The sequence below is a fragment of the Anopheles ziemanni genome, chromosome 3 (assembly GCF_943734765.1).
Source record: "Anopheles ziemanni chromosome 3, idAnoZiCoDA_A2_x.2, whole genome shotgun sequence".
NCBI lineage: Eukaryota > Metazoa > Arthropoda > Insecta > Diptera > Culicidae > Anopheles > Anopheles ziemanni.
In genome coordinates this window covers 65,923,120-65,937,350 of record NC_080706.1, presented here as the reverse complement: position 1 = coordinate 65,937,350, position 14,231 = coordinate 65,923,120, and the positions used below count along the sequence as shown (strand labels likewise).

Here is a 14,231-nt window from a genome sequence, read left to right as displayed (position 1 = left end):
ATTATTATTCTCACAATGTTTCCATGCACGATGCAGTTACAAAACAATTTCATTCAGATTGAATCCACAATGTATTCCATTTGCTTTAGTTAGTTAAAGCCAACATAACTAAGCCATGAATTGAGTTTTTCTCTAACAAAATTTTTCTGCTGCTCAACCACGTTGAAGACGTGTTGTTCAATCAAATACACAACCAAAAAGCTCGATACCACAGTCATCGTCAGTTGAACTACCACATGGCACATGCTACTGAAGCAACTGGAAGAAACCGAATACGAATGATTTAAGAACAACAAAAAATCACACTTCTAACTAACTTACCAACAGAGAATCGGTTTTGTGCACGCACAACAGCAATTTTGACTGGGGGTTGTGTCGTTTTGCTTAGCCTCATTATTTCGTCTGATAAACACCTTTTTCACGATCATTACGACCAGCTCGTAAATCAAAATCCTGGAGAGAACTGAGTCAAACTAACTGCGATCTGCTTGGTCGGAGGGCAGATTCAGTTTTGCCCTTTCCATCGAGATATCAACTGCAACATACGCCCATGAATTTCAAATTAAATATGTGATCAATGAGTTTGATACCTTTTCGATTATTGAACCACTGCCGACACTCTTATCAGTTTTTACACATTTCATTTACATACATCAACTTCCATACTCAATACAAGGTGTATGTGTGAGAGTTTAATTTTTTCTAGAAATTCGAAGAATTTACTTTAATTTTTGCTATTTTGTGTTAAATCCTAAAAGATACGCGAAAGACATTAATTTTTGTTTCATTCAAATGTGAAACTACTATTTTAAATCTGTCTGGAATAGGATGAAAGAATGCCAGAACATTTGCTGCAAAGTACAATCGGCGAATGCTTGATACCGAACAGGTTTTAAGTAAAACCAGTTCTGGTTATCAGTTTATGACGAGTTATCTTAACAAATATCCTTCGAGCCTATGCTACTGACCCGATCGACGTCACTGTCCAGGTTGGAAAAATTGTCCCCAAACAAAAAACCCACCCACGTTATAATTCCACTTTGACTCACAGAATCTCCTTCCAGCCGTGTATGGAGCCCCAACGCTACATGAGCCCACCGTCCGAGGTGCATACTTGCTGGCATCATGTGAATCATCCTATTGACTGCTCCGGGGCGATCGTAATGCTGCTCGGCTCGTGGAAGGGGTTGACCGTATGGCACTGTTATTAAAATGCATCGCGAGCTACAGCCACGCGCAGCCACTGTGCAGCGTTTAACTGACACACCCCCTTAACGAATCGGCGCCTTAGGATAGAGAGACTGGAAGCTATGTAAATATTTAAACAATGAACTACCAGCCATTGTACGGGGCGAAGGGGGTTGATTTTTCAATTACGCCGAAGCGATATGATCAATGTTGGAATGGTTTGTTTGCTTTTTCCCTAGCAGCGGACATATTCTATCAAAAACGGTACTTATTGAAGTGATTTTTATGGCAATACAAATTAAAATAATTAAGCAAAGTCGATCTTATAAAAACGCGTAAAGCTTTTACGTAATACATCTCTTACTTAAGTGGAAACAATATGCATCTAGGTACGACTCATCAGTCGATCGAAGTTCGTTCACGTTCCCTTCGGCCATGGAATAATCCGCGGAGCTTGGGGTTGGCGCATGATGAAGAAATCACCGGATCTGCCGGGATCGCTAAATTACCTTTACCGGATGAGTCATGGCTGAGTCAGCCGTCGAATGTGTCATTTTTTTTCGGGCTTGATTCAATCACTTAATCCCTCATTGAAGATCCCATGAGACCTTTTTTCTAATAAGCCGAAATTGAGCAAATTAAATTATACACATTTTGTATGTGACACAATTGGAAATGATTGGAAAACGGTATAAAATATTTTTTTTTAATGTTTTATGTAAAAGAAGAAACAGAAGATGTTATCGTTTTTCAATTGAAACAAAAGTAGACAAAAATGTTTGTTAATCGTTTGAGCATGAATATTAAGTCAAAATTGAAACGCTATTATTTCATAGCAATATCATGTTTATCGCCAGCTCAAACCAAGAGGAAAACCGTTAAAAAACAAAAGTCATTGAGGAAACAATAAGTCAAACTCTAGCTGAGATGTTTATCATGCCTGTGTTAATTTTATCACCCCAAATACCAAACTGATGCATTCTATCATTTGGTATGCAACCAACGCATCTTAAACGTTCGCGCTGTGATAACGCGTAGCGAGAAGAATAATAAAACGACGACATTTCTTATTCAATACAACGAAAAACGGCCGGACTAGAAATTGCTAGGAGCCTTCAAACTCCTAATTCTGGTAATATTGCTATCCACCATCCTTGAACGATGAGGTTAACAGTTTACCGTTGAATTTAGCTCCCGTAATTGTTAGAAGCAATGGCAGCAGCATGTCCTTCAATTTCGTTAACTTTAATGGTTATGGAACTGAGTCGGATGCTCCTTTAACGACTGTTCGTAGTGGAATGCTTGAGGATGCCATGACTCCAGGTTGGTGCCTCATCGCAGTGTAATGGGCCTCGATCAGAGGGCTAGCAAAAGTTTTACTACTGGCCAGCATTTATTGGTCATTGTTTCCGCTTTATGCCGCACAGTTTTTACAACCTGCTTTTATGCAACCCTATCCCTACGAATGTTTTTGAATGCAAAGAGCATTTTCATCCTGTTTCAGTTGTTTGTCTTTTTGAGAAAGAATAGATAAGAGTAGCGGCGGTTAAGATTTAGAACCCGGATCAGATTCTTGAGTAAAGCCTTCCGCGGAGACTTTTTTCAAAATGGTTGTTTTCATCGACACTCGGCGACACACATAATCACACGAATGGGTTTCAGATAAAATAATTAAGAATGTGTATGAATCACATATACTGGAATTACTGGAATTATTATAGTAAATAAATTCAAATGGAAAAAATAGCAAATTTGACAAAAATACTCTAAATTATTTTGTAAATACGAAACTTGATCAAGTCTACATTCGACGCTGGTAAAATATTCTTCCGATGCAGTTAGTTCGCACGGCAGTCCGGTTGAGAATCACTGGATTACACACTCCACCTGAGCCGAAAAAATGATGCAAGCCAAGTTTTCGAAATATAGCGGCGAAAAATATAAAATGTACGAAAACAATGTGTACACACAATAAAAAATATTCAAAAACAAATGCTTGAATAAACTTTACCCATGTAAGTAAGTATAGTTATCTCTCCCATTTCTTTCGCTGTTAAATCCATTCCATCAAACAAACGACGACTAAGTTGAGAAAGTTTATTAATAGCTTTTAAAACACTTAAACTACGCTTTCAGAGTTTACGTAGGATAATAATGTCAATTATTGTTTTTTTTTTCTATACACTGTTTGAGATTGTTCGCCTCAGTTCGAAACAGGGAACGGTTTTCGTGGCTTCCCAAATCGATTACGCTTGCCATAGTAAAATGCTCGAAAATGTCGTTTAAAGGGCGGTAGGGCCTGATCTATCTGATGCAGATTCGCATCAACCGCTTCGACGGGAGGATCGTAGGCAGCCGGTGCGAGCTCGATATCATCCGAGGCGAACGGATTCACCGGCGTGCTGGGAACGCTCGTAGTCGCCATCGTCGTGGTCGTCGTCGTCGTAGCGTTGCCATTCTGTTCGCTTGCTTGCTCTTGGCGCTTCTTTAGCTTGTGCTTCTTACCATACCAATGCATGCTGAACATCTTCTCATCGGCCACGATCAGATTGCAAAGCTTGCAGTAGAACTTACCGGACGGCATGCGATACAACGACCAGTCCGTCTTGCGTGCCGGTCTCGACAGGCTCTTCAGGATCGTGTCACCCGGACGGAACGGAGTAGTGCGCACGGCCAAACCCTTCAGCCGGGCCTTCTTGAGGTGCTTGGCACCTTTCATGTGCATCAGCATTTCCGAGCGTGACGTAACGGACGTTTCGCAGATCAAACAAAACGTGCCCGAATCGTCAACGCAATCGAGCCCTTCCTTTTTCCGTATCTCCTGCTCCAACGTGGTAGTGGGGGCACTAGTCGTGATGGACGTATTCGGGCCACCCTCAGGAGGAGCCGTAACCACCACCTGTCCCGGAACAGCTACAGCTGGAGCACCAACAATCGTTGTCTCTACAACCGGAGGCACCACTGTCTTAGGTTCCTCTTCGTCACTTTCCACGTTGATCGTTAGAATTGGCTTAGGCTCGTTGAACGGTGTAACCGATATGACCAGTGTTGGCACCGCAGTGCTGACCTCCGGCACCGGTGTCGGTTGAGTAGTGACGCCATTTATCGACGAAGTGGGCACCGCATCCGCCAGCCAATTGACACCCGTCATCAATTCCGTCGGTGGAACGGGCGGGGGCTCCAGTAGACGACGCTTTGCTTTAATCTGCACCACCGGATGTGCAGGTCGTTTGTTAGCGCCATTTGGTACTGGGTCCGTTTGTTCGGTTACGATGTTACCGCTACGGGAAAAGAGAGTGATCAACGTAAGTATAACTGCTTACATAAAGAAGATATCAGTACCACATTAGGTCGACAGCATGATCCTGAGAAGATTTTCATTTTAATTTTTAGAAAAATCAAATACCTGGGCTCACACAACACACTCATGATATTGAAACTTCACCACAAGCCTCCTCAAACGTTCGAATAGAAAAGAGGCTTTCACTTGCAAAGTTAACCCATTACCATTCGTTGGGATATTACCGCCTGAAAGAAGCCACAGCAACGATGAACCGGCTAGGCGCAGAACTAATGGAGTATCTAACGGTGTGATACTGGAAAGAATATGGCGGCGAAATAAAACGAAGACGTTACTTCATATTCTTCCTAGCCTCGACAGACACTCGGCTCGGGGACAGTCGGCTGGAATTGGAACCACTTGTCGTACAAACGCATACCCTTCCACGGAGTAGAAGCTTACTGTCACAGAGTTTTTTTATAAGCTTCTGAAAAGTGGTTTGCTCTTTTCATCAGTTCAGTTGCGTATGCGTTTCTTTACCTCGTGATCAATTCATTTGACCAACGCGCGTTTTCGCTTTGAGCTTTCGTTTAATCGCACTGGCTGTTTTTCAACGCTCTTATTCAGTCGATTTATCGTAACCCGTAAATTGGGACTGGAAACGGCATTGGTTTATTCTATCACAAAGTGAAAAAACCACCTCACGAACGGGTTTAATCAACCTACTCTAAACAAACTAAAATTTGATCCTTATTTTCCATACTCCAATATCTGTATAAAACTCCGTATAAATCTTGCCTTAAATAAACAAGGTTTTGGACTTATTCTTCAATAATTTAAATAAACAAATTATTATTTTATCTATATATATTTTTCAATCTATTAATTATTTATTTTATATGTGGCAACTAGATTGTATCACTTCTACGCAAAACGATCCGGGACAATATTTTAAAAAATATTGGCAAATGAAATATTTCTAAGAATCGACCTCTTCCCTTACCATACCATAACAAATCATACAGCCACGCCAAAAAGGAAGCATGGCTATAACCTGATTAGTAAAATTACAATCGATTACTTCGAGTGTAACATTTAGAAAATATACCTCCTTTACTAAGGTTACGATAAATTCAAATCGAATAATAGTCCGCTGGCAACATACAGTTGAAACCGGAAAACGAAAGCCACAAATGCCGCTTCCTTTCGCTTCACCTTTCGTACCTAGTACCACTGCGTGCGTTTGCTACAAACCTTTTTTTTGGGAAATAGGAACAGTTTTTCAATTCCTTGTACACACAGTTGGTGTGCACTGTTTATGACAACATTTGCAGATGCACTCGTTAATGAACAACCAACGAACATAAAAATCTTCGCAGGACAAAGTGATAGATATTTAAAAGATAGAAGAAACAACAGCACGTAGACAGTACGATTGAGAAGGGAAAAAGAGACAGAGCTTGAGATGATCAAAGCGAATTCCATGCCGGAGCTGAGGGAAATATATGTAAGGGAACACAATTTCCATATTATACATGTTTTGGTTCGTTAGCTGAACCGTAGGGATGTTTTCGGACTGTGTGTCTCATTTGTCGTACAGACACGCCGGCGAATCGAAATTCACATAGGGTTAGTGGGCGAGACGGCAAACCGGTGGACAAACTAACCCAATGTTTCTCGACCAGCGATGATCCCTACCGATTGGCAGCGGTTTAGATGGAAATGGAACCCTCCCCTCCCACCCATTGCCCTGTGGTTGGTCTTTCCACGGAGATGATATTTCCCTTGCAATCCCCGATACTCACGAGCGTATCCATTTGCCTTCGGCGTTGTAGAACCCGTTGCCAGACGGAAGCTTCTTTCCGTTCACCACCATCCAGTGGCGTTTGCCAGTGTAGTGTTGATTGGCGTGCTGTATCGAGGTGAGGGGAAGATCGCACGCCTCACAGTGGTACACGGACTGACCGACGGCGGCAATCGCTTCGGTGGCCAGTTCCGGCTGACGCCGAACACGCACCGGCATCGGGGTACCCGTCGCCGCGCAGTACTCCTTTAACCATTGGTTAATTTTCTTCTCGTGCGCCTTCGACTGGTAGTGAATGTTGGCCGAAATGTGGGAGTTCATCCGCGTGCGGCACAGATCGCACTGAAACTCCATAAACAGTTTCTTCAAGTCAGCCGGCAGCATTGTTTCGTCATCTGGGTTGACTAAAGGAGACACAACACAAAAAGAATAAATAAATTCATCATCCATTAAACCCTATCGATTTCTACTTACCATACACAATCGTTTTCGTGTGCAATTCCGACTTCTTCTCATTGGAACGGATTTTGGATCGCGGTTCTCGGGGGCGCTTGCGGGTCTTCGCAAACGCGGATTGTTCGGCCAAAGCGTCCTGCCGCGTAGGCATCACACTGTAGCCGTTCATTTGACTAGCATTTGGTTCCACAGCAGCCATTACGGGCTGCTGCACCATCATCGGATTCGGTACGCCGTACGATTCACCCGACCAGGAGGCCACCGCATCGGTTGGAGGAAGCTGCTGGTGGTGTTGCTCATACTGCTGCAATTGGTACTGGTACTGGCTGTGACGCTCCAGATACTGCGAGTAGGCCATTTGCTGCTGCTCCACCGTTTGGGCATACTGTCTTTGCTGAATGTACTGCTGGTAGGCGGCATATTGCTGCTGGTACGCGGCGTATGCTTGTTGATAGTTCCTCCATTGCTCGACGGCCGTCGCAGCGGTAGCGTTCAACTCGGGGTCAATTTCCGGCGGTTTCGTCGGAGCCAATGGCTCGTCCTCGCGACTTTCCATCGACAACTTCTGCCAGCACCGGTGTGATCAAATAAAATTGATTAAACAAGCTGATTTTGAAATTAAAAAATCGATCTCGTACGCACAAGCCCTTTAAACGCTCGAGAAATGTTTTGGTTTTCCAAGTTTGACATTGGCAAAAACAAAAAGCCGAAGTCAAGCATGTTTGAACATCAAACCAGCTTCAACCTGACGGATTCAACCACAGTTTTCTTTTGACCAATAGCATTCTTTATTTTCTCAAAAACTAGAAAAGACAGAATAATATTACCTGAGACATTATTGTGCGTCATAAAAATGCCTTTCATTTGAAGGATCATTCATCAAAATCGGTTCAGTAGGTAAAAAGTTATTAATCAATTGCAATCCGTTAAATGCCAACCAAGGTTTCTGTACGATTAAGTTCCCCCTAAACTAAGGGGACCGAAACCCCTTTTTTAAACACAGTTGTTCATTTTAAACATATTTTTCATTCAAGAGGTCTATTATCAAGTCAGTTTAGGTACAAAAAAGTTGGCTGATATCAACAAATTGCTTAATTCAGCCATTATTTCTAATTGCTACCAAGGTTCTTGAATCTTGTTTTGATTGGTGATCTGTCAAAAACATAGGCGAGGGCGAGAAGAAGGGAAATCCCCGCCGCTAGCGGACTGTCAATCTGCAAACAAAGACGATGCACTCGCCGTCGTGTCGATTGTGTAAAGGTGCATTTCAGTATGGAGTTTGCCGTCGTTTGTAAATCTCAGACGGCTTTACACTAGGTGGTGTACAGAAAAGATTGTGGCCTCAAGCAGTTGATACCAAGCACAGGCTCTCAGCACCTATCCAGTGCTATCAGTTTTCAGTGGTCACCTGAGGTGAAATGCATTGACAGGCAGGAGTGATTCGCTGCGTTTCAATTGCAGATTGACAGGAAAAGTGCACTGCTCTGTGGGAGGGAGGTTTTCCATCGCCTTCTCAAAAGCTGTTCCATCGTTTTGGGTCGTCCATCAAACCGGTCTCCCGTCGTGGACCGGAGCTTCTTTCGTGTCGTGTGTTTCTCAGCGTATCAGTTCGGATAGTAGTTCCAGTCCCGCCGTAAAGGGTTTCGGAACAGTTGCACTGTGAGCCACGGGTAGAACGCATCGATCTTTCCCACCCACTCCTGTTTTCCCCCAATTCATCCCTCAGCACACCCGCTCCCAAAAGTGGTCGGTTCGACGTGTGACACTTGAAACATACTAGTGATACCCGGCCGAATGAACCGTACCCGGTACCGTGGCCGGATGCAGAACACACCACACCGTCTACGAGTCCAAACGCCCGTGCCAAGGCCCGTACCGGCCATCGAAACCTCCGTGCACATCGAGTGAGACAAATCTTGCCGGAAGATTGCAACGCTAGCCCCGTATCGATTAAGTCGCTGCCGCAACAATGTCCAGTCGCGTCCGGAAGCATAACGAGCCCATGAAGGCGTTCGTGCCAGTCAGCTCCCTTCTGCTGCGTGGTACCGGGTCGATCCACTGCTCCGGTGGAAGCGGAACAAACACGGGGCAGCAAACGGGCAGCCCTATCGGATTCAATAGTAACGCCGGTGGCAGCTCATACCCCTCGGGAGGCAAATCCCTGTCGGCAACTCTATCTCCGCCCGTGCGCTACATCTCGCCGGAGCATGCCATTTGCGGTAATCGGAGTCCTGGGGCACTAGCGTGCAAAGGTAATTGTAACCAGATAAACTTAACACCCTATTGGTGACATTGAAATCCGGTGGGACTTTTCCAAGCATGGATAAAGTTCCCAATCTAGACAATTCTTTTTTTTTTTTATTTTAGTTGTTCTAAGATTTACTGTTCCCACCTACCTTGCCTAAAATCTCTTTGATGGTTTCGTAAACGCACCTTTCTCCGATGTTCACAAACGCATTTTCCTCCAACACGACATCCCATTTTCGCATCGCACCGACATCAAGCGTAGTAGAAATCTGTCGAAGTTCCGTAAACGACTTGACTCCTTTCATTTTCACTTACATCCTCTCGGGATAAAACATCGTTGTTACGTTGTTTAACTGCTATAGATTCCCCTGTACCCGTACCGTACCTGCATGCATTTAGAATTCATAGTACTGGGATATTTACTTTTGCTGGTCCAGTGAGCCCCAGGAATAGCCCAAAATAATCGGTATCCTTGAATCGCAGGAAACGTTGCGTTCAGTTTATGTAGAATGAGAAAAAAAAACTATACCAATCATGTGCCATAACAATAAGCTAGGCAACCGTTTGCTAATTTTAGAATAAAGCTAGAATTGCAATGGTTTCCCGAAAAGCTCTTGCCCGTCGAACAGAACGAACTATGGCACAAAGCAATAGACTCACACGAATACTTTCGTAAGGGCAGGTTTTAGCAACATCTTTTCGAATAAGTTGAGGCTTGTCAAAGAAATACTTTTAGTTTACCAGCTATCGTATCGAACCGGTTCCGATCCGCGGGGGGGTTTCTATCGCTCTCATTAGCTTTCCTTTTCATTCAACTTCATCCCATACCACAAGTCGCGCCTGCTGCGATTGAACAGGCGCTGCTACTACGACAAAGATGGCTACGACGCGCGCGTAGCGCTCTGCCGACCGGATGTCCTTTTCTTGCGCCCACAAACGCCCGAAAGGACGCTTCGCTTCGGCTTCGAACACACAGAGTGTTATTTATCAATGAACGTACGGCGTACTTCTCCGCCCCGGCAGAAGCGCAGCGAATAGTATCGAGCTCTCCCGTCGGTGCTTAGGCACGGTGTTCTAGGGCATGTGCCCGGTCTCTTCTCTTCGGCCGGGCCTCCGCTTGGCATCGTTGTGGTTGTGACAGGAAATTGTATATTTTCGAAAACCGTTCAACCGCTTCGTTCAGTACCCGGGCACCACCAACTCCTCGATTCGGCGGGCTCCAGGTTGATGTTCGTGATGGTAGTGATGGCCACATTCGGGGACACTTTGCGCTGGTGCGTAGGTGTTTTTACCGTAGAAAATTTATAACGCCGTAGAAAATTTTATTTTATAAATTTTTTAAGTCAAACCAGTTATAATGAAATGGCTCAAAACCGAGACACAAATGTTCTCTCACTCGATGGTAATCTGCTTTCCTACTTTCAGGAAACATTGTTCGAAATAGCCGAAGTTGAGCTCCTGGAAACCAAAGTCAACCTTTATGAGGATTCTTCCCATCCCGAAGCGAAATGAATGTCAAAATTTTACAGTAGGTTGTACAATTATTTGAATAATGGAAATGTATGAAACGCACGTCCGTAAATCGACATTGAAATACTTCATCAGGGTGAAAGAAAGAGCCGCATGTCTCCGGGCTGGTACGGCCGGTATCATGTTGAACGACCCGACCGAAAGGGAGACAGAATGCCCGAGAAGCAACGACTAGCAAGCCTCTTGCCCAAGCAGCACTCATTCAATCCGCGCACAAAATAGTGTCCTTGATCTTCAAAACTAAAAGCACGCGTACGTCCACGATGGCCATGATAAAGGCTCTCAGGATATGGACGCTCTCGCTTTCTTTTTCTCTCTCGCTCCTCCTTTGGGTAGTACCCTCCCTCCGTGTTATCATCTACGGGTACAAACACACGCGCACACACCGGTACGGCACATCCTTTTCGTCCTGGTTTGTTTGTTTGTAGAGTACCACACAACCGTAACGGTATGTCCTGGTGGTATATGTGGATGCTATGTACCCCGGGATATGGTTTCCGATGCCGATTAAACAGCACAATCATGTGCGATACGATGGTGGCTGTGGTCCTGTAGCATCATCTCTCGGTAGACGTGGAATGGCTGCTCCTAAACGAAACGAAACGGGCAAAAATGACACACGTGAGGGTGCATTTTGTTGTCACTCCCGATGCACCGGCTGTGGTGAATGGATGCACGTCAATGCAATGGGTCGGCCACGTCCTCCCTCCCCCACCAGCATATAGTGTAAGCCGGTAGCGGTTCCACTACCACAACACCGAATGCAAGCCCGGTATGTGTGTACCATTACTTGTACGCTCCTACAACACGCGGGTCGTCCCGACCGGTAATCGATTGGATTCCGGTTCCTGTTTTTCCCTTGAACCAACCAGAGGGCGATAGAGTTATTTTTGCGCGTAGTAATATCCTTTCGCTTGGGTGGAATGGGCAGCATACACACCATCACATGCAGCGCCATGGTTTACGCATGCATACCATTAGCACAGTTTATCGTTCAAAAGAACCTGTGGAAAGCGATTGCAAAACGCCATCGCCTGCCATCCCGCCTGCATGCATGTAATGCAACCGGAAGGGGGCGGGAGCGTTCGTTTAGGGGTTCAAAGAGGTTCGTGAAGCTAGCGGACTGGTAAAGTGGTAAAATAAATAATCCTCCCTTCCGTACTTCACGGTGCACAGAGGGTGGGATGGCTCTGTAGGCGTGTGTCTGTGCACGATAGGAACGGTAGATTAGTTTGAAGGACGAGAAACATTGCTCAAGCATATTTTTAGCATCATTGCCCCTAATGATGGATTATAGATTGTGCTGGGGTGGGTAATCATGCCTGGTGGTTTTATAAAACATGTGCAATGAGCATTTATGGAAAATATTTTTAAAATGGATGTCTACCCTCAACAACATGCCTTTGTGTGGTCAAATGGTTTCGTCGATAAATCGTACAAGTAAGAAGATCTGCGTTTCAGTAACAAATTGTCATGAAATTACGCTTATTTCCTTCAATTTTTACTACATTGTGTACCTTTTCCACCCCTTTATTGCCCAATGAAACCTGCCTCTCGATAATATGCACATAATGAAAGTTGCCCTAACACGTTCCTTATCGCATCATTCAAAAATGAATGACCATTTTTCTAAAGGTTCTTATACAAACTTTGGTTTTAGTAGCTTCTTGAAGAATTATATCACTATTCGATGGTTATTCCTTATAGGAAGTAAAAACTCTAACTTTCTGTGACATTTTATGCTCCTTCGTCGATTAGTTCCATAAGAAACCAGTTGACCAGGAAATGGGACGTGTTAAGTAATTACCCTTCTATAGTACCCTTGTTCTATTTGTACATTTTTAACATTACTTACTTCTTCTTGTACTTGTGAAATTACAGGAAATCTTGTATTTTTGGGTCGGACAATGGCATAAACAAACTCGATGTTTACAACCATTCAACAACATGATTCTATTACAAATCTACTTTACTAGACATCCCTCAATACGAATAATGTTGCTCGTTTCGGTTTTAGGGAAATTCCCCAACATCAATGAGGGATGCATCAGACGCACGGCATCACTCGATGCACTTTACCTGCGGCCAACGCCGGCCTGGAGCCTTATCACGCCGACGCTACTGCAGCTGGACAAGGCAACACAAACGGAGGACTCGTTCCTCGAGCGATCGCGAGGCGGTACGACGATGCTGACCGGATCGACCGCGCAAACGCCGCACGATGCGATTCCCGCCTGTTCGTCCAACTCGTCGTCGCCGGTGATCACGCGGACCGACGTAACGACACCGACTGATGTGAAGATGGAGAAAGTGATAAGACAAAGACTGCAGCGTACACACCGCGGCGAACATTCCGTTAGCTCCCAGACGCTTAGCCCCAACCACGGTAATGGATGGCTCCCGGGGAGGCATCGGGGAAGAAGCGAGTTTATAGTATTTTTTTTCCTTTTTTTTACACAGCTAAAGCAAGCCCAGTGTCGATACCACCACGTACCTGTCCACCCGTACACATACGGCCAATGCGCAACTCCGTCGAAGGCTTGAATCAAGAGATCGAAAAGTTGGTTCTGTTTCCGGGCCAACAGCACAGCTGCCGGTCTGAGCTGGAAATGGTACGCAGCAGGTTTTGGAATCGTGTGTGGTAACAAGTATTTCTAAATTAATGCTATTGCCCCTTCCCCGTTTAGTACTCACGGGGAACACCGGAAGGACATCGGGCACCGTTGGCGGACCTTTTCCACGCGTCCGGCACCGTTTCGCTGGTGAGCGGACAAGGTGACACCCGGTCGGTCAACACGCAAACGCCGCTGGGCGACACGCTTTCGTCGGACGACGGCAGCCAAAGCACCTCGCCGGACGAGGGCGCCGTGACGACGAGTGCATCGCCTAGGATCAACAAATTCCTTGCCCGTGAACCTCCAGATGGTTGTGAAAAGGTAACGTTCACTTGGAAGGTTTTATTTTACCGTCTAACCGATTCCTTTTTCCCGCTGTAGGTTAACCTTAAACTCACTGAAGCCGATACCAGTACAAATACGGCATGCTTCAAACCGTGCACCACCGCATTCCAGCTGAAGCCATCGCTAGGCTCCGCATTCCAGCCGCTGCAACCCTTGCCGACGCTCATAACTACTCCGGAAGACGACGGTGATGATGGTGGTGCGGCTGCTACCACCGCCGATGCTCCGGAATCGACGGAAGCAGCAGAAACATCCGCTACGGAGTAGGGGAAACATGAAAACTTACCCGGGCTAAGCCCATAGTATGACTTGCTCGTGAAAGCAGGCGATTTGTGTTGAATTATTTCTCTTCGATTTTGATTGCTGTTGCCATTTTGTTACTTATCAAACTTCATATATATATATATATATATATATATATAAAGACTCTCTAAAAAATGTCGTGAGGTAACATGATCTTTGTCTTTTCTTTTTTTTCATACATTCATTCATTGGAACAATTGTCTAATTTACGATTGTTTAAAACACTTTTTACATTTGTTGGGCTCAATACCCTCATTTTACTTTTTATATTAATATTGACGATCTTCTGCCAATTGATTTAAGGCACTTTGAGGTAGAAAAAGTAGTTATAAACTACACGGATGAGAGAGAGAGAAATATATAGAAGGGAGAAAGCAAGAAAAAGATACGCATGTGAATAGTATACAAACATTTTGTATGGCATTTTTGAACGGAAAGCATCAAATGTGTTTCGGTTTACCTA

General features: G+C 44.7%; 2 protein-coding genes across 2 annotated transcripts; one reads left to right on the top strand and one right to left on the bottom strand.

Annotated features, from left to right (window-relative positions):
* Positions 1-3,300: 3,300 nt before the first annotated feature.
* On the bottom strand, positions 3,301-7,333 carry LOC131285294 (uncharacterized). The gene is made up of 3 exons (XM_058314148.1): positions 6,747-7,333; positions 6,274-6,676; positions 3,301-4,469 (listed from the first exon to the last, which is right to left on the bottom strand). Exons 1-3 carry the CDS (start codon positions 7,282-7,284, stop codon positions 3,392-3,394), a joined length of 2,019 nt encoding a protein of 672 aa, XP_058170131.1. The 5' UTR covers positions 7,285-7,333; the 3' UTR covers positions 3,301-3,391.
* Positions 7,334-7,964: 631 nt separating this feature from the next.
* LOC131286840 (protein FAM117B-like) lies at positions 7,965-13,848 on the top strand. The gene is made up of 5 exons (XM_058315844.1): positions 7,965-8,980; positions 12,523-12,891; positions 12,966-13,117; positions 13,193-13,441; positions 13,502-13,848. The coding sequence occupies exons 1-5, from the start codon at positions 8,698-8,700 to the stop codon at positions 13,730-13,732; spliced, it is 1,284 nt and encodes a 427-aa protein (XP_058171827.1). The 5' UTR covers positions 7,965-8,697; the 3' UTR covers positions 13,733-13,848.
* The last annotated feature ends 383 nt before the right edge of the window (positions 13,849-14,231 follow it).